We start from the raw sequence: 25,752 nt of genomic DNA, 5'->3' as shown, positions 1-25,752 counted from the left end.
CAACCTGCACCCTGGGCGGGGGAAGGGCCCTGCACCCCTCCCGGGGGAGAAAAAAATAAATACAGGGAAAAAAATACAAAAAAGTTTATTGCAAACTACTACAATAATTTATTGAAGCAAACTGCATGCGGGTGAAGGAGACAGCGAGGGGAGCAGGAGCTGCAGGGCGGCTGCGGCAGCGCAGGGCGTCAAACGGCGCAGGGAGGAGCTGCGCCGGTCCCTCCGCACGGACAGGCCAGCGGCCGGGGCAGGACAGAGCCACGGGGAGTGTGCACGGGGACACGGGGCGACCGGGGCTGGGCGGCAGAGGAGCCACGGCTGCGCTCGCTCAGGCTGAGGGAACCAGGCACCCCCCTCGCCTTGTGTCACCAGGGGAGCAGGTCCCTGACCCAAAAGCTTTGAGTGCCATCCCTCCGAAAACAAACCCACAGCTCTCCATTTAGTGTTCTGTGCCGTGCTCTGCCGCTCCACAGCTCCCGGGGCGCCAGGAACAGCTCCGGCCGCGGGGCCCAGGACGTGCCCCGCACGGCGAGCTCGGCCTCCCCCGGCTCCCGGACAGCAGATCCGGCGAGAAACCACCAGCGCGGGGCTGAGTGTCTCAGGGTGCTGATTCTCCCCCATTTGCAAGGGGAGGGGACCGGCTGACCACCCGAAAGCTTCCTGCTGCAAATCACAATGGTGTGATCGAAGTAAGAACCTGGATCGCCTCAACTGAAGAACGTGTTTTAATTTCACGCGGTACCGCCCTGGACCTGACGTGCAGGGTCCCAGGAGACGCGCGTTCAGGGACGCAGGGCCCTGTCCTTGTCCCCGGAGCGGCTCGTGGCCGGACACGTCTCCTGTGGCACCAGAGCCATGCTGCTGCCACAGCAAGAACGTGGGGCGCCCGCACCCAGGGTGTGAGACACCAGGGCGCAAACTGTTCCGCCACGAACCACCCCAGCACCAGAAGTGTTTCAACTTGCTCTGGCAGGGATCAGCATAACAGCGGGAGGGGGCAAATCAGGACACGCAGCCCAACACAAGCTGTGGGGCTGGGGCCACAGCTGGATTTCCAGGCAGCACAGGGGACAGAGTGGGTGTTCAGGGTCAGTTTTCAATTGAATTCCATGTTTTATTGCCATTCTCAGACCCCAGGTACCTGACTTAGCCCAGCTGCCGTGTGCCGCACACCAGCGTGGCTGACCTTGCGCTCAGACAAGATCCTTCAGCTCTGCCCCCAGCCACATAAACCCAACTGAAAAAAAACAAGCAAATGAACAAAAAGCCCAGGTTATCCTTCACCTTTTCCAAAAACACGACCAATTCAAGGCCACCGAATCTTCACACAAAGTTTCAGATAAGAGCAAAAAGATCCAAGTTTCCGTAGCCGACACATCGTATCCTATGTAAACTTTTCCAAGGGCTGTCCTAACTACACCGGCCGGCGACGCTTGAGCCGCCACGTCTCACGGACAGCGGGGCTGTTTGCGCAGAAGAGAGCAGCTTTGAGAACATGGCTGCACAACAACCCCCCCGACGGGGCAGGGAGAGACGCTGACAGCCCCTTAGTCCCACGTCAGTCTGTTGCCTTGGAGAAACAAGCCTGAGATAACCACATGGAGCCCCTGCTTCTGTACCTGTCTAGACCTGGAGAGGCACAGCTGGACGAGAAGCACAACATCCCCCAGCAGCAAGCAGCTCACAACTGTCCTAAGTCCCGAGAACAAGTCCCTGGCTAATGACGCTCTTCCCTGAAAGCCCGGGGGCGAAGGGGAAGAAAAAAGAGCATTTAATGCGAGGAGCTCACCCCAAGCTGGGAGGGAGGGAGACAACAGCGCGCGTCACTCACCTCATCCTCCCGCTAGAACACCGCAGAGACCGCCCCGCACACCGGCTCCCCTCCAGGGGCTCTCCCTCTACTCTGGAAAAGCTGCGAGACACATCTGACCGCAGAGCCTTCACCCTGGCCGTCCCAGCCGCTGTTCCGACGGCACGACGTGCTCCCCGCAGCTCGCCAGCGCCAAGGAGCCTGCTGGGAAACAGCCCGAGCCCTTTCCATCCCCACCCCCTAAGAACATAACTAAAAAATACCGACCCTTTTTAAATCAATAAATAAGGAATCTTGTTACCACAACACAAAAACGAAACATATGTTCAAAGTGCAAATTACTGTCGTCAGACTGGGATGCTCCTCCTCGCCTCTCCCACGCAGAGCTCCCGCGGCCCCCGGGCCTCTCCGAGCAAACAGGATCTCCGCGCCAGGGCGTTCCCGCGCTCCGGGCCGCGCCGCGCGGGGGAGCGCCGGGCACGGGGGAGCGCCGGGCACGGGGGAGCGCCGGGCACGGGGGAGCGCCGGGCACGGGGGAGCGCCGCTCCGCAGCTCGCCTGCCCAGGGGCCTGCAGTGCCGACCGCGCTCCCAGCCCCGCGGAGGAAGAGTGAGACTGCAAGGACCGGAGTGCAGCGATGCATAGACGGCGGGACCGGGGCGAGAGGGAGTCCTAAAAACTCACCCAGAGCACACCAAAGGCTATCTAGTCTGCGAGCGGGGCCACACCAAGGAGCCAGAAAGGCACCTGCTTTGGGGCAGAGTGAAGGGTGTCAGTAGGGCCCCTCCCTCGGAGAAATCCGCCGCTCTGTCCAGCTTGCTCTGGTAATGGCAGCACGTGCCCCCTTCTACAGAGGAGCAGCGGGAGAGAGAAGTGGTTGGGAGAAAGAAGATGTGCTGTGATCCAGGCTGGGGGAGCAGACCCTTCGGTTATTTACTAGTATTGTAAGTTTTCTTTGCCCTCTTTCAGTAAGTGTTTGTTTGTTTTGTTTTTCCTTTTAAATACAGAGTCCAAACTGTCCCAGCACCCACGAGCTCCCTGCCCACTAGGGCCCAGCAGAGCCTGAATCTTCGATGAGCACCTCGGTGGCGGTGCCCAGGATCTCCGTGTTCATCACCAGCCCCTCCGGGGCCGCGCTGCTGCCGCTGCCCACAAACAGCTTCCCGTCCGCCACCAGGCTGACGCGCTCGGCCCCGCCGCAGAACGGCTTGGGCACGGCGTCAGGGCCCAGCAGCAGGCAGTCTGCCGGGGCCGCGCTGCCCAGCGCGTCGGGAAGGAGCGGGAGGCCCTGCCCGTCGGTGGGCGGCGCGATGGCCTCGGGGTTCGTGCCCAGGATGTCAGTGCTGGTGATCAGGGCGCCCGCGTTGGCCGCCAGTGCTTCAGCAATGAGCACTTCGGGGTGACTCTTGGCTTTGTGGGCCACAACGCTGTCCTTCTTCTCAAATTTCTTGCCACAAATGTTGCAGGAGAACTGGTAGAAGGAGTCTGCATCGTGTTTCTTCATGTGCCAGTTGAGGGAAGCCTTCTGTCGGCAGGTGAATCCACAGATCTCACACCTGAGAGGGGAGAACGGGGAGGTCACAAGTAAGGGACACTTGTGGGGACAGGAGAACAGCAGGGGTTCACTAAAATGGGATGGCACCACAGCTCCAGCTCTTCCAGTTTTACTGGCAGAGGGCTTCTGCTCCTCACATCGCTACTGGGACACGGCCTCGAGGAGCAGGTGAGGCAAGGGGCAGCCCGAACACTCCTACCGGTGTGTGTCTGAGCAGAGCTGGGACACCACAAGCACGCGCCAGCCCTGACTCCAGAGCCGCCCTCGGTGCGGCCCAAGGGCGGGTGTCTGCGGGGTCCCCCAAAGCCGAGAGCAAGAGGCAGGCACGGGTACTCACTGCAAGGGCTTCTCGCCCGTGTGGATCATGCGGTGCACCGCCAGGTTATGAGAACTCTTGAAGGCCCGGGCACAGTACTCACAGATGTAATCCCTCTGATCTGAAAAGCAACACCAGTGGAGCATCACTCTCCCGCAGACCTGCTCCCTTCCCCGGCTCTCACATGTCACCAGTAAAGCTGCCCAAGAAGCAGCAGCACTGGAAGTGTGGGGAGGCCAGCAGGCGCAGCAAGGAAGGGCTGTCCCACAACACACCGCAGCAGCTGATATGGAGAGTTAAGGAATTATTAAGACTCTCCTAAGAGCTACTTATCCATTCCAACCAATACTGAAGACCTCATTAATGTTTACAGATATATAAAGGGTGAGTGTCAGGAGGATGGAGCCAGGCTCTTCTGGGTGACAACCAGTGACAGGACAAGGGGCAATGGGTGCAAACTGGAACACAGGAGGTTCCACTGAAATTTGAGAAGAAACTTGTTCCCAGTGCGGGTGGCAGAGCCTGGCCCAGGCTGCCCAGGGGGGTTGTGGAGTCTCCTTCTGTGCAGACATTCCAACCCGCCTGGACACCTTCCTGTGTAACCTCATCTGGGTGTTCCTGCTCCATGGGGGGATTGCACTGGATGGGCTTTCCAGGGCCCTTCAACCCTGACATCCTGGGATTCTCTGAAATTAGGATAAAGCTTGGCTTCGTTTATTCCTTTACAGAACCCCTGAGTCATACTTGCCAGGGGGTGATTACATACTCTATAGCCTATTTCTTTTATTTCCTTAAAAGATGGTAAACCAGAAGGAAATAATACCCTGCTGCTGCTGCAAATCTATGCCACCTGCCTTGGCTTCACTCTCCCAGAAGCTCTGGAGGCTGTTCCATTTTTTAGCTCCTCTGCTCTCTGCCCGGAGGAGTCTGTAACTCCTTCCCCGCTCCCCGTACCTGTGTGGTGTTTGGCGTGCCGCAGGAGCTGCTTCTGCAGTCGGAAGAGTCGACCGCAGGAGGGGTGAGGACACACGTATTTCTTCTTCAGCAAGTGCTGGTACTTTATGTGATGCTATAAAGGAAGAGTGAAGAGTTGTAGACTCTTTCAATGGCTACACCAGGAACACAAACACCTTGGTCTCCATTGAGAGAAGTAAGCCAAACAAAAGTGGACATCTAGCAACAGGACAAATACAGAGACACATGCGGCCACAATTGATTAAGTCTACCAGGAAGATTTAGAAAGGAGAGCTCCAGTGTTAGCGGAGGATTAGCTGCCGTTCCCTGCCCTCACGCGTGCCATACAGAAGTAAAAAATCCCCACCCACCTGCAGGTAGCGCGGGTGAGCCAGGACCGTGCCGCAGCCTTCCATCTCGCAGCGCACGTACTGTATCGGGGGCTTCTTCCTGCGTCAGAGAGCACACGGGCAGAGTTGGCTGCTGCACCGCGCCCGGGCAGCGCGACGCGAGCGAGCGCGAGGGCAGCCTGGCCAGGCCGGAGCAGAGGAGCTGCTGCTCCAACGCGCCCGTCCGGGCTGCGCTGACAGACGCGGCCCACGAGCTGCCTCCGCCCCAGCGCTGCCTGGGGGTCTCCCCAGAGCCGAGAAGCCCCAGAGACACAGAGTTCCCAGAAGCTGCTTGCAAGGCAATGCCAGGCGAGGGACCAACTCAGAAATGGGGGAGAGGGGGGCTGGTTCAGCTGTAAGAAATCACACCTATGTGGAGAAGGGGGAAGCAAAGGAGGAAGTCAAGGCATGCCGCTATTTTCTTGTTTTTGTTGTTTCCCTTTAAGGCAGACTCCTCTACAATGCGAGAGAGGTAGGTGGCTTTGAGACAATCAACATCTCTGTGCAGAACACAAGGGGAGCAGGTCAGAACAGACCTGAGAGAACCACTCACCTTCTCTTGGGCAGCCTTGGGCTCTTGTCGTCCTTTCTCCTCCTTCCCCTCCTGTAACAGGGTTACAGAAACAGAGCTGAAAGAGGCTTCTTTACACCGGTGGCAGGCAGACTTTTCAAAGGGCATGCTATAAAGCTGGAGCACACTACAAGAAATACCACAGAACTCTTCTGCGCTTTTAGGCTGAAGAGTAACACTGCGCCCAGCACGTCTGCCGCTCCACAAGTCACCCACCCGCTCCCCATCGAAACACCGATGGGTTTCTAAGGAAACGCTCCTGTGATGGCTGGGCAGGTCTCCACGCAAACTGTCCCCGCGTTCTGCAGACCTGCTACACGGCGCAGACAGCTCCTCCGGAGCTGCGGTCCCCGTGCTCCCGGCACCCTGTGGCAGGTTTCCTGCACACCAGGTGGTGCATGCAGACCGCAGCTCCCCCGCCTGTGCCAGCACCCACGCCAGCTGCGCCCCCGCCAGGGCCCGCGCCGCGCTCTGAACACGCTCCCGCCAGCTGTCCCGGCCGCTGCAGCGCAGGCGCCTGCCCGCCACAGCCCGGCGGTCGCAGCAAGAAGCACCAGCTCCTCTGCCGCAGCCCAGCGAGGAAGGGCTGCTTTACCAAACCCTTTTTTCTTTTAAACCTGCAACTGTCCAAACAACTTGCAATCTTATAGTTAAGTTTATCCATTTCCAGGCTGCACATCAGCACACAGGATCCTGCTCTCACAGGCTTCTGCTGCAGGCAGTTTGCAAGGTATTGCCTTGTTAACTGCAAGCTCTACAAAAGTCAGCCTGGTGGGAGTTGGAGGCAGAGCCAGAGGCTGCAACATTCTCGAGAAACACACGCTTTAGGTGGCTTGTTCTCATCACCCCTCCCATTTCCTAACACACTTTTTACAAACATGTCATTTTGCCAACAGTCCAGAATTGATGCTTCACCTTATTTCCTCTGCTCTGTTAGGTAACATTTCATACCATGTGAAAAACATTCATCTGCATGACTAGGAATAATGGGATTAACGATCTAGCAGCTATTCTACAGCCCTCTGAATTAACTATAGCGCTTATACACCTGTCAAGACAAAAAATCTATGCTCTGTCTGAGCAGACCTATGTGCTCACATGTAGAGTTCATCGTCCCAAGCAACAGCTCTGCCCCAAACGTTGTGCCTGCTTGATCGTATCGCTGCAGAGACACTTGTTGCTGGAAGCACTTCCCAGCCTGTACTGAGACGTCTTTATTGATAGCGAAACCACGCCTGTCCCATGCTGAACAGACACAGCATTCGAGCCAAGGCTTCAGAAGAGGCACAGGTTTTACTGCACACAAAAAGAGCGTCTGATCCAAACAACCACAAGCCTCAGAGAGCCATCTCTAGCAGAAAAAGAAAAGCTCTCAAACCGTCAGCATCCTCACTCCAACGTAAACCAGCTCTGCAGCAGCTCGGGAACAGCAAGGGAAAGCAAAGCGAGGGTGCGGAGCCCACGCTGCCCCCAGCAGAGGGAGCCCGTTGGCTCCCCCTGCTCAGGGAGGCGCTGAAGCACAAAGGCCCTTCTCCCCCGCGCTGTCCCAGAGCGCGGTTCTGACACACACAAACCCAGCTGCCTCGGCTGCCGGTGAAGTTCTGCTGGCAGCGAACCCAAAGGTCCCCAGGCTGCTGCCAAAGCACTAGTCACTGACTGGGTAGCGACAATTCATTCTTTCTTCTCCAAAACAAGGAAGAACTCGGCCGTTTCTCCTGAGCTCTGGTATGTTAGTCCCAAACCGAAAGAAAACGCTTACGCAGTATTCCCATGCCTGCCTCCAGCACACAGCAGAAGAGATGCTGCCTCTCAGACCGGCTTTCTAATGCAGCCCACTCCACCTCAGACATCACAACAGACACCAGTTTTAAGAACGCTCTGAAGTATTTCACACCGTGTGGCCACACCCAGGTAGGCCAACTAACCACAGAACAGAGAAAAACTCCCCAACTTGAACTAACTGAAAAAAAACAACTCTTGTTTTTCCTCGCTGAACACGCACAAGATCCTAGAAACCAAGATGCCGCCAGAACAACAGGTTCTGTCCTGCCGTCCTTCCGTCCCAGAGCAGCAGGGAAGCCAACAGCAACACCACACTCTTGCACACCAGCAAGAACGCAAAACACGCGACGCACACTGCGACATGCAACCGCAGAGCGCTACTCACTTCCTTGGCGGTTCTTCATCTTCCCGAAACTCACTCTCTTCTTTCACTTCCACTTTAATCTCTTTCTGTTTCACTTTTTCCTCCTTTCCCTTGCTAGCTTTTCTCCTTTGCTTTGGTGCCTCCCTGCAAAGACACACAAATACAACATATTACTCCAATATTCTTTCCATTGTCTGCTTTTTACAAAGATTTAAGCAAAAACTGGATTCAAGTTCAGGTCTACTTATCAATTCCCATTTCTAAGCAGAAGTATGACCAAGAATTAAGGAAGAATCTGGCAGCCAGCAGGGTTCTAAAGGCTAAAGTTCATTAGAAAAGACGAGTCCTGATAGCTGTAGGCAATATCTAGAAAATACCGTGTCCAAGAGGAGCCATTCCACCTTGGCAGCTGTGTGCATCCGCACAGCAAACAGCACACATCCTCTGGGATGCATTAAGCTCATCCGACTAAGATATCACAGGTTTTTGGTCTAAAACCACAATAAGTATGTAATCCAACATACTTCTCTAGATGGGGCTTGTAGGTTTCATCTCTTGGATCATCTTTGAAGGGAACTTCTTCCTCGCTGATGAGCATCTCCTCGTCATCACTGCTGGGACAAACAGAGAACAGAGGCCTGCAGCAGCAACAGCTGAAGCGCCACTGCAAGAGCCTCCGCGCGCGGGCTCCCGGGACGGCAGACACTGCTACTGAGCACTCCTGCTCCGGCTCCCGGGACGGCAGACACTGCTACTGAGCACTCCTGCTCCAGCTCCCGGGACGGCAGACACTGCTACTGAGCACTCCTGCTCCGGCTCCCGGGACGGCAGACACTGCTACTGAGCACTCCTGCTCCAGCTCCCGGGACGGGAGACACTGCTACTGAGCACTCCTGCTCCGGCTCCCGGGACAGCAGACACTGCTACTGAGCACTCCTGCTCCGGCATGGCCGGGAACGCTTGCGGGTTGTGCCGGCTGGGGAGCACGATGACAGCGCAAACACAGCCCTCTCCTCCTGAGCCCAAACGGCAGCATGTGCTCCTGAAGGAATAAAGCTACCAGCTGGAATGCCCAGGTCAAATCCTACTATCCCTTTCTGCAAGATATCTCCTGACATCTGCAGTCCGTTCAGACTGAAAACGCAAAGGCTCAGGACTGAATGAAATCAAAGGTATTACCCCACAGATCCTTTCACAGAACCATTTATTTTGAAGAAAACTCAGGCCCTTCTTCTCCCTTCTTGGGACACTAAATAGGAAGAAGTATCACAAATTAAGAAGTTTCCTACCTGATTCCAGCGGGAGACTGATGCTGTTCTGTGACCTCTGAAAGGAAAAGTCGCCATTAGTTTTCAGTACGCGTTGGCCGCAGCGAGCTCATGTCTCGCGGCGCCGGGTGCTCGTGGCGCGGGGCTCCGCGCTCGGCCGGTTCCCGCGCCGGCGCTGCCCACGTACCGTACTGCAGCTGGTCCGTGTTGGGCTCCGCCTTGCAGACGAGCTGCAGGGAGCCGGCCCTGGCGCGGGAGGCGCGCGGGCCGTCGGGGTCGCGCTGGCGGGCGGCCCTGCTGCTGCGCCAGCCCCGGCCCGGCCGGCCCGCGCCCACCGGGGAGCCGCGGCCCAGGACGCTGCAGATCTCCTCTTCCTCCTTCTCTTCTTTGGGATCTGAAACACCCGTTGCAACCGCATTAAATACATCATAAACAATACAACAATAAATAAATAAACAAACAATAAAAAGCATCAATCGGACTCCTCTCTGTTGTGCGGCGTTGAACAGCACAACTGCCCCGCCTGCTGACGGGGAACCGCAGCCCCTCAGACCTGGAGCGTGCTCTGCCAGGCCGGGCAGGACACAGCCCGGCCCCACCTCTGCAAACCTTCGCTTGAAACTCTCAGCACGTTCCCTGCTGCCTCCAAGACACAAATACCTAAAAACCCTCTGATAAAGACTTATAAGATGAGTACTTGCTGGCTCTGATGTCCCCTAAGCACTACGAGACAGACACTCAGAAACCTCAGCAGCTGCTTTACAACAGGCCAGCTTCAAAATCAAACCCCATTAAGAGTCATGTTTGGAGAACCCCCAAACGGCTATTTAATCAAGACTGTACACCTGGCAATAACCCTGAGGAACCTGAGCGAGACGTTTCTGCAAAAAGCATCACAATGCCACCAGCCTGAGGTGTTCACGCTCATTTATAGCTTCTACAGGTGGTTTCTTTTTGGCTGATCTCCAGATATGTTTTGGCAAGATAACGGCACTGGCTAAAATGTCTATGTGAGCAAGTTCATCCCTTAAAAACTGAAATTCCCAGGTACTGTTCATCTAAGTCTCCCCTCTATATCAGTTTAAAGCCATCACCCCTCAGCCTGTCACTACCCTTGTAAAAAGTGTGTCCTCATCTTCCCTATGAGCCTCCTTTGGGCACTGGAGGCTGCTCCGAGGTCTCCCGGAGCTTCTCCTCTCCAGCTGCACAGCCCAGCTGTCTCACCTGTCCCCAGCAGAGCTGCTCCAGCCTCGGGTCATTCCTGGGGCTGCTCTGGCCCCTCTGCAGCAGGTCCATGTGTGTCCTGTGCTGAGGACCCGGAGCTGGACCAGCACTGCAGGGGGTCTCACCAGAGCGGGGCAGAGGGGCAGGATCCCCAAACCCACGGCCCACGCTGCGGGTGACGCAGCCCAGGACACGGGTGGTCTCTGGGCTGTGGGTGCACATTGTGGGTCATGTTGAGCTTCTCATCAGCCAGCACCCCAAGTCCTTCTCCTGGGGCTGCTCCCCAGCCTGTGCTGGCACCAGGGCTGCCCCAGTCCGGGCGCAGGGTCCTGCGCTTGGCCCTGTTGAACCTCAGGCGGTCCACATGGCCCCACTTCTCCAGCCTGAGCAGCACAATGTGAACCCCGTGCTGAACCCGTGCCACACAGCGGCTGGGACCAGAGACATCCTGAGCTCCCTCCCAACCTGAAATCTCTGATTTTGCATCAGGTCTTTTGAACCAAATGATCCTTGCACTTCTAGCATGTAGTTTGCTTTGCAGGTCTCATTCCCCAATCACTGATTTAACAGGGTGGGAGCAACCAACATCGAGTGAAAAAATCCCACCTGAATACAGGCTGTGAGGCACAATTTTGCTGTCCAACAGCAACCAAGTCTGATGTGTCCCACGTACAAATCCCTGTTCATCAGAGCGGGAATTACGCCTTTTCTGGCCTCTTGGTTCAGCAGATCTCAAGGCGAACTCTGAGTGCTTTATGGTTTTAATCCTAATTGTGAACACCCTTAGTATGTTAGCATGTTAAACTGAACCCAAAGACACCTGAAGCCATTCTCCAGAAGCTCCCCCTTCACGTGCCGCCAGCACGCGCTGCTGCTCCTCAAAGAGCTCTATTCCCTGCCAAGATCAGGCATCGGCCGATTTCTGAGCAAGAGCCGGTATTTTAGAGACTAGACTTCTGGAACTGAAACCGACTCCCTCGGAACACGCTTCTACAAAGCGCGCCACTCGCCCCGCAATCCCGCTTCGCTTCTCTGAAGGTGTTTAATAAGCCTTTCCCGATGACTTTTCCTGTTTACTTCTTCCTCTGCTTCAGCATGCTCGTTTAACACATTCACAGCACTTCCACATGCCGTGAATACCTATGCACCTCCAAAAAGGCCCACAGTTAAGAGAAGCATCAAGTATTTACTTTATAGTAGAACTTGTAAAGCAACATAGGGCTATTAGTTGAAAATTCTTATAATTCTAGACCCTCCCAACAGTGGACAGAGATCCCTATGCAGGGAGGAAAGTTGTATCTGCAAAGCGCGCTGCCCTGGCGCCGCAGCCAGTGTCCACCGCGGCCCTGCCCGGGGCTGCAGCTGCGGAAGAGAAATCAAGGAGTTCTTAACAAATTTTATGTCTCCTTCCCACACCTAAATGTCCCTTTTCCTTTGCAAGTGTTGCCTTTTGACGGATCCAGACTGCTTCTCAACAAACAAACACAAACCAAGAACCAAACTGAAATAAATAAATAGAAACAACCCCACAGCTACAAACCACCCAGTAAATACAGAGACAGCGACTGGCTCAGAAAGAGAAGCAGCAAAGCAGCATGTCCCCCCTGCCGCCCGACCTGGCGCCCCAGGGCACCGGGCGCTTCTCACCGGAGCACTCGAGGAGCCCTCCCCAAACCTCTGACGTGGGGCAGCCAGTACCAGCAGTCACATCTGCATTCGGGGGAGGAACACGGCTGTCCCTGGACGGGGACGCGGCTGCCCCGGCTCTGCACCGCTGCTGGAAGGCGCTGGAGACGCCCAGGTCTCTCAGGTGATGACGCCAGGACCTCACAGTCATTTTTGGCCCTGCCCTGGGTACCACACTTGGCCTGGTTAAACCCCGGCCCTGTATCTGAACGCTGTCACCCCCTCCTCTCACAAATGTTTGCACAGAAAGCTGCACTCCTGGGTTACCAAGGTTTGGCTCATGGCACAAAGCAGCAAGAGAAACAAGACAGAGGGAATACACATTGCTGTTACAGACAATCAGGCTCTGCTCTTCCAACAAAAATAAGTGCTGCTTGAATCTCTCGAGACCGGAACATAGGAAAGTTTTAACTTAGAAAGGCTGCAGTCGTTCCTGAATTTAAAACTCCGTGAACTTGCCAACACCGCCAGCTCTGGCTAGCCACCGTTCCTCTGGAAGGTTCCTGTCCTCCCACAAGACACACGACAGTGGATTATCAGCCAGCATCCTGCTGTTTCACTGCACGTGTCAGCAGTGGCGATGGACACCAGGCCATCACCAGGACTCATGGTCCGGAAGGACAAAACACGGACACAACAGCTACCGAGGTACCTCAGCACAACGCGACAAGAGGCGCCGAGCACTTGCTTTTCCGATCAGCCGCTGCAAACGGGTCCCACAGCCGGCACCGCTGCCCTCGGCCCGAGCCGCGTTCCACCGAGGGGGCAACGGAGGCTGTAACTTGGCAAAGCGACACCCCCGCGACCCTCCAGCGCCAGCACTCAGCACCGGCCCCTCGCCCCGCGGCTCCGCGGTCCGTGCGGGAGCCGCTCCGGAGACGGAAAACCTGCTCTCTGAACTCCTACCAATCCTTTTGGAGTTTCGGCTCATGGGGCTCCTCCTACATTGAACTTGCCCTTAAATTACCTAATGATAAACAGCTTTCAGTCTGAGGAACTTTCACCATTCTGCTAATTCTTCCCCAACAGCCTTTAAACTGAACAGTGTCTGAGGCAGGAACACTTACAGATCTCGGTGATGGTGCCCAAGAGGTACCAAACATCCTTTAAATCTTAAAGAAAACACCCGTCACTCAGAGAAGGGACAAGACAGGGAAGGCTGGGAGGAAAGGACTATAATGTTGTGCTATTTTAGTTGTTTAGACAGCCAGAAGACACTGAGCACCGCTCACCCTGCACAGCACGCCAGCCAGCACAGGTTCCCATCTCACTGTGCAGCAGAAACGCGTTCCCATTCGCACTGATTCTGTCCAAGGAGCACAGCACGCAGGGTTACTGAACCAGTGAAAGCTTCACTATGACAGAACCTGTATCGTATTTTTCTACATATACCAGCTTTGCCACAAACTGAAGCAAAAGAGATAAATACCCAGGTTTGCCCACTGTCTCCCAGACCAGGAGATAAACTCACCCTCCCGGTTCCTCCCTACACCATAAATCCACTTTGCAGGCAGGATCTGCACATGAAGACAGCGACTGGCACCTGCTCGTGCTTTGTCTCTCGCTTCACCTACAGACACATCGCTCTCCAGGCCCACGGCATTCTCCCTACACGAGTGTTCAGGCACAACGCGCTCGCTGCTGCTTTTCTGCATCACTGGAGGCAGCAAGTGTGAAGAGCGACAAGGGCCGAGCAGCGGACCCGAGCCGAGGGAACACACCAGTTACTCACTGCACAAAGCAGAGGGAAAGCCCGAACCACTGCGTTCACTTCCCGAAGCAGCAGCAGTTCCTTCATCACAGGACCTGCAGATCGCACTCTGTTCGCTGCTCTCCTGCCTTGATCCCTGGGAACTCGCAGGTGCAGTGGCCACACGCTGCTCCGTATGCTGGCAAAGAGAAGCAGGTTTCCAGAGCGCGGACCCAGCCGCCGTCCCTGCCGAGGGGCGCGCGGAGGCTTCCCCAGCACAGGTGTCGTCCTGCAAGGCAGCAGCTGCCGGGGGTCCCGCTGGGGCACAACCCGTCCCTTTGGCATCGCCGTGCGCCGTCCTGCTGCGCCGCAGCTCAAACCCGCCCGGGTACTCGGGCCTGGGAGCTGCCTGCTGCTCCACACCTGCTTGTACCAGCTGCGCTTGTTCGGATGTTCACGTTTCTATTCACCAGCCCACCTCCAGCCAGCAGCTCACTGCGATAACAGGTTCTTCTCTTTCTGACATACAACAGTAAGAAACACCCATGCCACTTTATCCTCCATGCAGAGAAAAACAAGACTTTCAACTGTTAAAAATCAGCAGTTTGTTGATTGCTAACAAGATGTTTCCTAAACTTTGATTTATAAAGCATTGGCAAGCATCTTACTAACCCTGCAAAGTAGACACTTTCAGAAAATATCCATGTAAGGAAAAATAAACTACAAGTTAAGTTACAAAACTATTATGAAAATAAATGCACCACAACATATATGCATCTCAGACTGCAACTTAGATTTAATGTAAAAGAGATAAGACAGTAAACATATAACCTTATAATGGAACAGGCAAAACTGAAACTTGAGAAAAAAATCCTAGTGTAAACCTCTGTCCAAATGGCTCCCCACCCTGAAGAGCTGCGAAATAAGCATGAAGCTTTACGAATACAAATAACGAGGTATAAAGCGAATTATTTATGCTACAAAACTGTTTTGTACAACCACAGCCTTAAAGTTTTCCACATTTTTAATCTGTGGAGCCTCACGGTTTTCCCGTGGGTTCACGGCGGGCTGCCGCGGAGCAGCCGTGCACTGCCAGCCCCGAGGAGCCGGCGCGGGGCTCGCGCGCCCACCGCTGGGAGAGCAGCGCGAGCGCGCTCAGGCCGCGGAGACGCCGCACAGCGGCGCCGAGACGCTTCCGAGCGCCTCACGCGGGTATCCCACCCGGCCCCTGCCCAGCGCACGGCTCCTGCGGCCGCGTGCTGGAGAAACACACGAGTCCTGCCGGCATCACCCGCGGTGCAAAATCCTCTGCTTTGAGACCGGACCCCCGAGGAGGTGGCTCCACGCACATGGCACCACGTCGCCTTTGATCCCAGCTTTAAACACAGGCTGCACACGGCCCCGTTTCACCTCTCCAACAAACTCTTCTGCTGCACTGCTGTGTACCTACATGCACTTAAGGTATTACATCAGATCTCGTTCTTATTGTCACAAAAACGGATCAAGTCCAGTGTAAAGGTGCAAGAAGAAAACAGGCAAACAAAATAACTTGCACAAACAAGGGTCCGCACGGAGCACATTTCAGCCATGTGACACAGAAGAGCAACATTAGAGACAGGGATTCATTAACGCGAGTGCTCATCCACAGCACATCGTGCCTGTGCAAACGCTTCCAACCGCGCGCTCGTCCCCTCCCCGGAGTCACCTCCTTGCAGCTCGGCTCAGAACCTCGGAGACCAGGCGCCGTGTGGGATCAGCACGGGGGCCGGACCGGAGCACCAACCAACAGCCCGCGCTGCCCGCGGCCACTGACGGGAAGACGCCATCTGAACCATCGGGAGGCTCCTCAGCAGCAGGGGTACAACCTTACCAGAGGCAGGTAAGAGTCAGAAACTGGTTTGGGTGTAAAATGAAACGGGAGCAGCAGGTTTTGTTTGACTGCTGACCTGACTTCAGGAGTCACAGTAAGCACCGAGTTTTCAGTTCAGTGATGGAAGGACATGAAGCGTATTCACTAAATCTATATTCCAGTAACTAAAATTATTCTGGTCTAACTAAAATGAAAATTATTTCCACAAGAACGTACAGCGTCGTGGCAAGTCAAACGTGAATTATACTACATAGTCTGGCTCTAGCTATATTAATTCATTTATAAGCTGAGATTAAATGTTCTACTTATGTAACTAATATTTCTACAGAAACACATTAGGGAAATACTGTAATTGCATGACTAAGCAGACGAGATAGGAAATACAATCGGTACCGCTGACTGTGCAGCTGCCGTGGTAATTCTGACACAGCGCGCACCTTCGGCTCCATCCTCCCGCCGTCCTCCGCAGCCCGACCTCCGCGCCGGCTCCCCAGCCCTGCGCAGCCCGACCTCCGCGCCGGCTCCCCAGCCCTGCGCAGCCCGACCTCCGCGCCGGCTCCCCAGCCCTGCGCAGCCCGACCTCCGCGCCGGCTCCCCAGCCCTGCGCAGCCCGACCTCCGCGCCGGCTCCCCAGCCCGACCCCGCGGCACCGCGCAGGAGCGCAAAACGCGACCAGACGCTCCTCTGGTACGGCACCTCTCACAGCCCACCGCGCAAACCCACCCGCGATCGCGCCCATCGCCTCTCAGCCTTCTCTACCAACAGCAACACCAGTGATCTTACCTCAAAATAGAATCTCAAACATAAAGCAACAAAACTCACTGAACAAACGTGGGTGCAGCACGTTTTTCGCCTGCTCGACAGACACGTGGCCGCGTCACAAGAACACGCCGCTCCACGGGCCACTGGCCCTGCGCGCAGAGTAACAGCTACGGCCGAGCTCACGAGAACTCTGTGTTCTGAACTGGATTGGGTATTTCACAGCAAAGGATAGCAGTATAATGCAAATCGCCACGCAGAATTAAATTCTACGTCAGAACCAATGCCAGTAAACGCCCGCACTAAGAACCACTCAGCAGACTTACTGGATTTCTTCCTCAACCCAGCTCCACCCAGGGGTGAAGCGCCGAATGGCGTTTCACCTTCCAGAAGCAGGGAGGACGCCTGGCTACCGAAAACCCTGCGGTGCCAGGAAAGCTGCAGCTCACCAGCCCCTGATGAGGCGGCTTCACACACTTCATGCTGACGGCCAAAGGGAGGGAGCGGCAGGGCAGGGTCCCTCCTGTGTGACCCAAGACACTTTATTCAGTCTGTTTCTGTGTCTTCCCCAACAAGCGCAAGTGCGCGGCCAGGGCGGCGCCAGTTCTCATCGCCAGTTTTCCTGTAGATGTTCACGCCACCCATTTTGGTTGCAGGTCTAATAACAAGAAAGAGCCCAAAAAAATGTAATAAATACTTTTTCCGCTCTCGCATTCAAGGACAGCTGAACCTCTCAGAGCCCAAAGTTAAAGTCTAAAGCAGCTAGAGTGCAGAGAGTCATCCAATCTGGGAAAGTTCAGAGTGACCTTTGTCGCTTCCAAGCATATCCCAATAAATTGTGGTAAAAATGGGACTATTCTGCCTGTTTTCCACCACTACCACATCAATGTTTCTGCTTAAGGTTATCCAAAACACTGAGAATCACCACTAAAACATGAGGTTAACACTACACATCTATTAAGTGACAATGTCATGCCTTTTCACTTATTTCAGCAGCTTTGCTTTGACCTCAAAGGTTGAAGCTCCCACAACACTCTGCCGACCCTCCGCGCAGCAAGAGGCGAATGCACACAGCAGGGCCGGTGATAAAACACACACTGGTTAATGCTGCTTCGGTCTGCACAAATACACCTTGCCAGGCAGAACTGTGATGGATTTCAACACCCAGATGGAATAAAGCTACAGACCTGTAGAAACGAAGTTACAGAATCACAAGGATAAAGGCAGCCTTTAAGACACAAACGCCTGCAAACAAGAACAGCTCCAGCAGAAAGGAGGATTCGTTTGCACAGGTGTATGACCTTTCCTCACCATCTCATTCTGTGACAGTCCACTAGTGCCAGACCAAAACCAACATGACACAAAGCCTTTCACTTGGAACCGTTTCAAAAGTCAGCACCGGGTAAGGAGCAGAGCCTTTTAACTTTTTTTTGTGCAAGGAGCTGTTCGATGGATGCACAGAGTTTGCAGTGGAAGAACAGAAGTTCTGCTCCTGGTCACAGTTCTCTGCAGTCGGGGCTTTCTTGATTACACCCATTGAGCTACTCTCTCCTTCCAAACTTTTATCTTTCCTCTCTGAAGACATAAGCATATAAAAAGAAATAAATCACCATCTACTAAAGCTAGAAAAGGACAAGAGTAAATATTTGAATACTCTTTATTGCACATATCTTTCCCCTGCCTCTTAAGGACCCACACCTGCTGCCACAGCCGCGAGCCCAGGCTCTGCCGGCCAGTCGGGACCAGCAAACAGGAGCTGCCACCCTGTGGTATGGCCTCCGCTTCTGACAGCGAAGCACAGCCCTAGCGGTTATTGGGAAGAATAAGTCTTCGCACGTGCAAACATCAGCAGCAGCTTATCAAACTTCCACAGTGTTGAGAGAGACCTTGGAAAGAAGCTGCATGTCATCAAGCAACAGAATGTTCTTTAAAAGGCAGATCCAACAGATGCTTCACTGCCTTTGTGGGAAAGCCCTGACTTTCTGGGTGGAATATAACAGTAGGAGTGAGTAACTGAGCTCTTACCTTTACCAGCTGCTTTATCTGTGCACCTGAAAAAAGTACAAAGGGCAAGCATAAGAGACAGCTTCTATGGTTTAGCGGCAGAAGCAAAAAACTGAACGATGTAGAGAATAAGCCCTAATTCCCAGCTGTGGACAGACCCACTGTCTTGTTCATAAATCACTGGTTTCAACCCCTTAAAACAACATGGATTATTTGATCTGGAGAAAGTTTACACGAACTATAACAACACATCAGGCAAAGCCTGGTCTCACCCACGGTAGCTGCGGGTAAGTCAGAGGGACTCTGCCGTTAGACCAAGGCAGACCAGCTCCGGTACCGAGCGTCCAAGCACACGCGTGCACGTGCCCGGACGCCCGCTCCCAGATCCGCAGCAGCGAGATGCAGCCAGGGCCAGTCCGGCCGCCTCCCTCGCCCGGACCCGGCACCGGAGCGAACGCGGGCCGGGAAAGGCAGCAGCGGCCCCGGGACGCTGCCCGGGCGGCTCACACCGGCGCGCTGGTTCTGCTGCCAGCCCGCGGGCTGCACGGCCGGGGCCGCTGCCTTCCCGGGCAGAGACCGGCCGGGCCCCAGCTCGGCCCGGAACAAAGAGGCGGAGGCGCGGGGCGCCCCGCGGCGGGAGGCGGCCCCGGGGCGCAGGCGCCGCTCCAGCGGGACGCGAAGAGGCCGCCCGGCCGGGGCCCCCGCCAGCCCCCGCCCCGGGCCCCGCGGAGCACTCACTCGGACCGGGGAGCCTTCTTGGCAGCGGGCGGCGTCTCGGCGGCGGGCTGCTCGGCGGCGGGCCTGGCCCCGGGGCTGCTCCGCCGGCGGCGGGGATACTCAGCTTTACGGCGACGGGAGGCGGCGGCAGCAGCGGCGGCGGCTCCCGCTGCGGCCGAGACGGCGGCGGCCGCGGCCCGGCCCCGCTCCCGGCCGCCCCTCAGCACCCGGCTACCGCCGGACTCCTCTCCCTGCTCGGCGGCGGGCAGCGGCGGACGGCGGCGGCCCGAGGACGGCGGCCTCTCTGCCACTGCAGGCGGGCCCTGGGCGGGCGGCTGCTCCTCGGCGCCCCCCGGCTGCTCCGTGCCCGCCGGCATCAGGGCAGCGAGCGGCGGGGCCGCGGCCGCTGCGCGCTCCTCCCTCCGGCCCGCCAAACCTCCCCCGCCCGCCTCAGCCGCGCCCAATCACCGCCCACCCCCACGTGCACCAGCCAATCCGCGAGCGCGGGGAAAGTAACGGTTCCGCCCCAAGCCCCGACTCCCCAGCCCGAGGCCCTCCCGCCTTTCTCCGCCGCTCGCGCGCCGCCCGGCCAATGAGCGGCCCGGCTACGTCGGGGCCCGCCCCCCGCTGCCGCGCGGCCAACCGACGGGACGCTCCCCGCGCGCCCCGTGCGTGCGCCACGCCGCGCAGGCGCCGCTGGGGCCGCCGCGCTCGCGCTCCCGCTCCCCCCCCGGCCGGCCCCGCCGCGGCGCCCGCCTGAGCGCGGCCCCTTCGGCCGCCGGCCCGCCGCCCGGCTCGCCCGGCCGCCGCGCGGCCGCCGCCCGGCCCGCGGCACCGCCGAGCTCCCTACCGCCGCCGCTGCCTGCGCCCCTCCGGCTGCCCCCGAGTCCCTTCGCCCTGCGGGCGCGGCCTGGCAGGGAAAGCCGCTCGCCTCCCGCCCCGCGCGGCCGGTCCCTGCCGCGGCGTGCGGCGCCGCTCGCGGTCCCGGCAGGCCCGGCGGCAGGCCCGGCTTTTGGCTGTCGCTTCGCCTTTAAGAAAAAAAAAAACGCCCCGTCGGGCGGCGGGTGAAAGTCGGTGACAAAATGGCGGCCGGCGCAAAAGGGGCGGGGCTTGCCGTGGGCGCCCCGCCCACTTCCGCCCGGCCGCTGCGCATGCGCGCTGCCTGCCGGGAGCTGTAGTTCCGCGGGCGGCGGGACGGGGTTGCCGCGGGGCACGCCGGGAGCGGCGGCCGGGCCGGGCCTGCGGGGTCCCGGTGAGCGCGGCCGCCCCGCTCCCCCCGGAGCCGCCCCGCGCGCTGCCGAGCGGGTGGCCGCGGGTCCGGCAGCCGCTCACCGCCGCGCCCCCGCGCCGGGGGAGCAGCCCCCCGGTGTCTCCGAGCCCCGGGTGCCTCACCCGCACCGAGCACCGTGTGTGAGCGCCCGGGTCCTCCAGCCCCGGGGGCCGGAGGTGCCAGCTGGAGCAGCTCTGTGCGGCGGACCCGCGCCCGGGCAGCACGGCGCCAGACCCGGCCCCGCCCCGCCCGCTGCCGCGGGGCCGGCCGGGCCCTCCGGAGCTCACACGGCCCGCGGGGAGCCGAGGAGCCCCCGGCGCCGCCTCTGTGGCCGCCCCGGCCGCGGGCCGTGACCGCCGGGCGTGCTGCGGGGTGAGGGCTGTTGCTGTGCATCTCCTGCAGAGGAGGGTTTGGCTGATCCTGCTGACCATTTCAGACCATTTTAGACTGGCGACATCAGAAAATACATCTTTCCCACAGCTCTTGAACAGACTGGCTAAACTGGCGGGATTTTATTAAATAAATTCCATTGCAGGAGTGAACAGGGAGTCTCACTGATGGGTGTCTGGATCAAAAGCCCTCCCGCAATGGGGGTGCCCAGCCCCTGTGTTCTGTCTTGCACGGGCTGGTCCGGACAGACAGACAGACAGACACACTCTGCTCCTTCTGCGGCACAGGACACAGGGAGAAGCCCCGTCCTCCCCGAGGGGGGGTGGTCACGTCCCTGAGCCGGCGCGCGGGAGCACGGCGCTCGGGGCAGCGATGGTGCTGGGGAGCGCTCTGCACCCCAAACCCAGCACCGCGACACCGGGAGTCCCTGGGCCACAGGGGTCACCAGTTGGCAGCTGGGTCGAAGTGACACAACAGGATTAACTGTTAGGGAAAAGGGACCTGGGGTCCTGGGGACAGCAGGGTGACCATGAGCCAGCACTGGGCCCTTGTGGCCAGGAAGCCAATGGGACCTGGGGTGGGTTAGAAGGGGGTGGTCAGTAGGTCAGAGAGGTTCTCCTGCCCCTCTGCTCTGCCCTGGGGAGACCACACCTGGAATCTTGTGTCCAGCTGTGGCCCCTCAGTTCCAGCAGGACAGGGAACTGCTGCAGAGAGTCCAGCGCAGCCACCAAGATGCTGCAGGGAGTGGAGCATCTCCCGTGTGAGGAAAGGCTGAGGGAGCTGGGGCTCTGGAGCTGGACAAGAGGAGACTGAGGGGGGACTCATTCCTGGGGATCAATATGGAAAGGGGAGTGTCAGGAGGATGGAGCCAGGCTCTTCTTGTGACAACCAGGGACAGGACAAGGGGCAATGGGTGCAAACTGGAACACAGGAGGTTTCACTTAAATTTGAGAAGACACTTGTTCCCGGTGAGGGTGTCAGAGCCTGGCCCAGGCTGCCCAGGGGGTTGTGGAGTCTCCTTCTGTGCAGACATTCCAACCCGCCTGGACACCTTCCTGTGTAACCTCAGCTGGGTGTTCCTGCTCCATGGGGGGATTGCACTGGATGGGCTTTCCAGGGCCCTTCAACCCCTGACATCCTGGGATTCTGTAACCGTTACCTGGAAATCCAAGTTGAGGCTCCAAGATCATCCTCTTGGAAGGCGAGGCTGTTGGAGGTCCCGCTGCAGGTCCTGTGGCTGCTGCCGTCACAGCGGCATTAATGCGTTTCCACCCGGCACAGGGACACCATCCCTCGTCACGCGGCCAGTGGCCCTGGAAGGGCCTGGGTCTGCCAGACATGTGCTCCGGCTTCCGGACGGGATGCCCATGGAACTTGGATGTTGTTACGAGTCAGGAGCTCCCTGGACAACATGCTGCCCAGTTCCTTCCCTTTCCAGCCCCAACCTGGCATTGCCACCAGCTCCCCTTGCCCAGCCCCTGCGCCGCATTCTGCCCGCCGCCCGGTACACATGGCGCGACTGCACAGCCACGAAGGGAAACCCCGAGCGACAAACCCGGCCCTGGGGGAGGCGGCGCTGGGGAGCGGAACCGAAAGTCTGCGCAGCGCAGCCCGGCAGCTGACGGCTCCGGGACCCCGTCGGGCGCGATGGAGGATTTGGGTAAGCTGGGCCTTACAGAGCCAGTCCCGCACCCAGGCCTGGCACGGGGTCGTGCCTTCGGTGGGTTGGGGAGGTTGCTGCGGAGGGGAGCAGCGATGGAGCTGCATTTCCGGCCCTGCCCGCCCCATCTCAGGGACACACGGGGCCCAAGCGAGTGCTTGGCCCAAAATGGAGAGCGCTCGCGGGCAGGAAATGGGCTGCGGCAGCGCCGGCGCTGGGCCGCGCAGGGCCGAGCGGCCGCGGGCAGCGCCACGTCCCGGGGCGCCGGAGGCACCGCGTCCCGAGGGCAGCGGTGGGGCTGGGGGGCGGCTGCGCTGGGTCCTCCCCGCGTCCCGAACCCAGGGCAGCGCGGTGCCGAGGGACGGCCAGGGGCGCTGGAGGACAAAGCGCTTTGCCCTCCCACGGGAAGTGCTGCTCTGGCTGTGCAGGAAGCACCACGGTTTAGCTCTCCCGTGCCAGGGCTTGTGCTGGGTTTAATTTAAGGGCCGGTGGATGTTTTTTCATGAGCTGGAGCTGGTGTGCGAGGGAAGCAGGACCCTGTTGCCAGGTCCCCGTGCTCAGGAGGGCTGTGCGGTGCAGTGGCCTGTCCCGCGCTGGGGACGGGGCTCTGGGGAGCGTGCTCAGGGCCACGCAGCCCTCGGGGCCCTGGCCCGTGCCTGGCGGGAGCCGCTGTGGCGCTTTCGGGGGGTGCCCAGGCAGGGAGGGCAGCCCGTGGCTGCAGTCCTGAGCCGGGTCTCTCCGTGCAGATGCTTTGCTGGCAGAACTGGAGCAGAGCTCTTGTCTAGATGCCAAGGACGGCGGGTGGCAGGTGCCGAGTGCCTGCAACCCGGAGCCAGGCACAGCTGGGCCCCCAGGCCCCCCCGGCCGTGAGCCGCTCGCTTCGGTGGCCCTGAAGGTAACGCGGGGGGCCGAGAGCCTGCTCAGCTCGGGGCAGGGTGCCGGGGGATCCTGCTGGCTCTGCTGCAGGGGCTTGTCCTTCCAGGTGCAGCCGCCAGCTCGTGCTCAGTCTCCAGGACAGGCTTTGACAACACTGTACAGGTAAAACGTGACCAGAGCCATCCTGGGCTGCCCTTTACATCACTTAGACGTGTCCTGCAGGGTCACCCGGCCTCCTGTGCGTCCCCCAGAGAAAAGGTCCTTCTGCGAGCTGGGGTGGGAGTTGCATCGCGGCAGCGCTGCTGGGTGAGGGCTGGGCTGCCAGCAGCCCCCTCCCCGCAGCGTGTCCCCGGGGAGGGCCCTGTCCCCTGCTGGGGCCTGTGGGGAAAGGGCGCGCCTTGCGGGGGGGTCCCAGTCCCAGGCACCTTCAGCCTCGAAGCCGCAGCATCCCCGCTCACCCCCGCCCAGCAGCCCTGTGCCGGCCCCGCAGCCGCCGCTCCCCTCGCCCCCACCCAGGGCAGCCGCCCGGCAGCTGGACGAGCTCCTGGCCGACCTGGGACACATGCAGAGCCAGGTGAGCCCCGTCCGGGGGCAGGCGGGTCCTGGTTCGCACCCCGTCCTCACCGTCCTCCTTCCCGCAGCTGGCGACCGCAGGGCAGGGGGCCGGGGGGGCAGCAGAGCCCAAGCCCTCTCTGGACAAGATGCTGGGCAGCCTCACCCAGGACCTGCAGGAGCTGGGCATCTCCGCTGCCCCCGCGGGCGTCTGCGCCGCCTGCCGCAAGCCCGTCGCTGGCAAGGTGAGCCCTGGGCGAGCCCCCGCCCCCCCCGCCGCTGCCCCGGCTCAGGGCGTCCCTGTCCTCGCAGGTTCTCACAGCCCTGGGCACAACCTGGCACCCCGAGCACTTCACCTGCGCCCGCTGCGGGCAGGAGCTGGGCGGCCGGCCCTTCTTCGAGCGCGGCGGGCGGGCGTACTGCGAGGAGGACTATCACCGAGCCTTCTCCCCGCTCTGCGCCTACTGCGCCAGCCCCATCCGTGAGGTACAGCCCCCGCCCCCCGCGCCGGCCCCCGCCACCGCGGCACCTCACCGCACCTCTTCCTGCAGAAAGTCCTCACGGCGCTGGACCAGACCTGGCACCCCGAGCACTTCTTCTGTGCCCACTGTGGGAAGGTGTTTGGAGATGACGGTAAGTCCAGAGGGCAGGTGTGGGGGTCCTGCCCCAGCCCGGGTACCCCTGCAACGCCAGCCCTCGCACCCCTTGCCCAGGTTTTCCCGGGCAGCCCCTGGCCAGGCCCCGCTGCCCCCACCGCAGCCCCCTGGGGGTGCCCATCTCGACGCTGTCCCCGCAGGTTTCCACGAGCGGGGCGGGAAGCCGTACTGCCGCCAGGACTTCCTGGCCATGTTTGCCCCAAAATGCCAGGGCTGCGAGCGCGCGGTGACGGACAATTACCTGTCAGCGCTGCAGGGCGTCTGGCACCCCGAGTGCTTCGTGTGCGCGGTGAGTGCGGCCGGCTGGCGGGACGCGGGGTGAGCGCGTCCCGAGGCCGACCCAGCCTCCCGTCGTCTCCCCAGGAGTGCCTGAGCGGTTTTGACAGCGGCTCCTTCTTCGAGCTGGAGGGTCGTCCGTACTGCGAGCTGCACTTCCACCAGCGGCAGGGCAGCATCTGCCACGGCTGCAGCCGCCCCGTCACCGGCCGCTGCGTCACGGCTGCCGGGCGCAGGTACCACCCCGAGCACTTCGTCTGTTCCTACTGCCTGGGCCAGCTGCAGAAAGGCACCTTCCGCGAGCGCGGCGACAAGATGTTCTGCCAGGCCTGCCACGACAAGCTGTTCCTCTGACCGCCAGCCCCGGCTCGCAGCGCCCTTCGGGCTGGCTCCACTGCCGGCCCCGTCAGGCCAGGCCTCCTCCCTGCTAAGCCAAACACCCCGTGTCGTCCCGCCAGCCGTGTCCCTGGTGTTGGTCCTGCGCAGCCCAGCGTCCCCAGCAGTGTTTCTGCCAAGCCAGACCCCATCCTTGTCCCCCTCCGCTCAGACATTCCTGGCATTGTCCCTGCCAAGCCACACATCCTGGGCATTGTCCCCTCCATCTGAAGCAATAAAACACCTGGCCCTGCCTCTGCTCCACCAGCAAACTGCTTCCAAAAAGTTATTTCCACGGATGTACAGGATTTCTCTGACACACAGGTGAAAGCAAAGGGAGCCAAGCTGGTCCAGCCTGGCTCCGCGTTCCCCGGGAGGGACGAGCTCAGCGCAGCCCAGCCCCTCCGCAGGGGCAGCCCTGGCTCCGGGGGGCTCCCCTGGCTCCGGGGGGCTCCCCTGGCTCCGGGGGGCTCCCCTGGCTCCGGGGTTTAGGGACACTCAGCACTAGAGAAATTACGGTATTTCTTCACTCGTGCAAAGTCCACCCGCCCCGAGAGCGCACGGGAGAGGCTCCAGCAGGACACCCCGTGCCTGGGGAAGCGGGGGCTCCAGCCAGCTCTGAGCAGCCCCAAACACCCTGCAAAAGGGGCACAGTACAGAACCTCCCGCTTTTTACTTTTCCTGCGATCTTTTGCTAGAAAGAGGAGGAAATGATAGTCCAGCCCCGGAAAGCATTTGT

General features: G+C 59.2%; 2 protein-coding genes across 4 annotated transcripts; one reads left to right on the top strand and one right to left on the bottom strand.

Moving 5' to 3' along the window:
* Positions 1-69: 69 nt before the first annotated feature.
* Positions 70-19,410, bottom strand: ZFP91 (ZFP91 zinc finger protein, atypical E3 ubiquitin ligase). Of its 2 annotated transcripts, XR_014184621.1 has the most exons (12): positions 18,980-19,410; positions 18,263-18,288; positions 9,196-9,402; positions 9,030-9,066; positions 8,265-8,351; positions 7,762-7,884; positions 5,577-5,627; positions 5,006-5,084; positions 4,635-4,749; positions 3,702-3,801; positions 1,832-3,365; positions 70-1,733 (listed from the first exon to the last, which is right to left on the bottom strand). XR_014184621.1 is itself a non-coding variant. In XM_082058372.1 (11 exons), exons 1-11 carry the CDS (start codon positions 19,333-19,335, stop codon positions 2,855-2,857), a joined length of 1,692 nt encoding a protein of 563 aa, XP_081914498.1. In that variant the 5' UTR covers positions 19,336-19,410; the 3' UTR covers positions 70-2,854. The 2 variants fall into 2 exon arrangements, 1 of the variants encoding a protein (XP_081914498.1); XM_082058372.1 differs by having other exon boundaries at positions 70-3,365.
* A 2,723-nt stretch (positions 19,411-22,133) lies between these two features.
* LPXN (leupaxin) lies at positions 22,134-25,285 on the top strand. Of its 2 annotated transcripts, none has more exons than XM_082057770.1 (9): positions 22,134-22,278; positions 23,025-23,173; positions 23,261-23,316; positions 23,626-23,728; positions 23,796-23,951; positions 24,019-24,192; positions 24,258-24,339; positions 24,503-24,651; positions 24,726-25,285. In XM_082057770.1, exons 1-9 carry the CDS (start codon positions 22,266-22,268, stop codon positions 24,990-24,992), a joined length of 1,149 nt encoding a protein of 382 aa, XP_081913896.1. In that variant the 5' UTR covers positions 22,134-22,265; the 3' UTR covers positions 24,993-25,285. The 2 variants fall into 2 exon arrangements, with proteins under 2 accessions (XP_081913896.1, XP_081913895.1); XM_082057769.1 differs by having other exon boundaries at positions 23,623-23,728.
* The last annotated feature ends 467 nt before the right edge of the window (positions 25,286-25,752 follow it).

Source organism: Streptopelia decaocto (assembly GCF_964273445.1).
Source record: "Streptopelia decaocto genome assembly, chromosome: 7".
Lineage (NCBI taxonomy): Eukaryota > Metazoa > Chordata > Aves > Columbiformes > Columbidae > Streptopelia > Streptopelia decaocto.
This window is presented reverse-complemented; position numbering and strand designations above follow the sequence as displayed.

Bases quoted from the DNA above. Each gene is read 5' to 3' on its own strand.
- LPXN (XM_082057769.1), top strand. The intron at 23,317-23,622 runs GTAAAACGTGAC...ACCCCCGCCCAG, and splicing joins GCTTTGACAACACTGTACAG to CAGCCCTGTGCCGGCCCCGC. The intron at 23,729-23,795 runs GTGAGCCCCGTC...TCCTTCCCGCAG, and splicing joins TGGGACACATGCAGAGCCAG to CTGGCGACCGCAGGGCAGGG.
- ZFP91 (XM_082058372.1), bottom strand. From the start codon at position 19,335: ATGCCGGCGGGCACGGAGCAGCCGGGGGGCGCCGAGGAGCAGCCGCCC. The intron at 18,289-18,979 runs GTGAGTGCTCCG...TACTTTTTTCAG, and splicing joins AAGAAGGCTCCCCGGTCCGA to GTGCACAGATAAAGCAGCTG. The intron at 5,628-7,761 runs GTGAGTAGCGCT...ACCCTGTTACAG, and splicing joins GATGAAGAACCGCCAAGGAA to GAGGGGAAGGAGGAGAAAGG.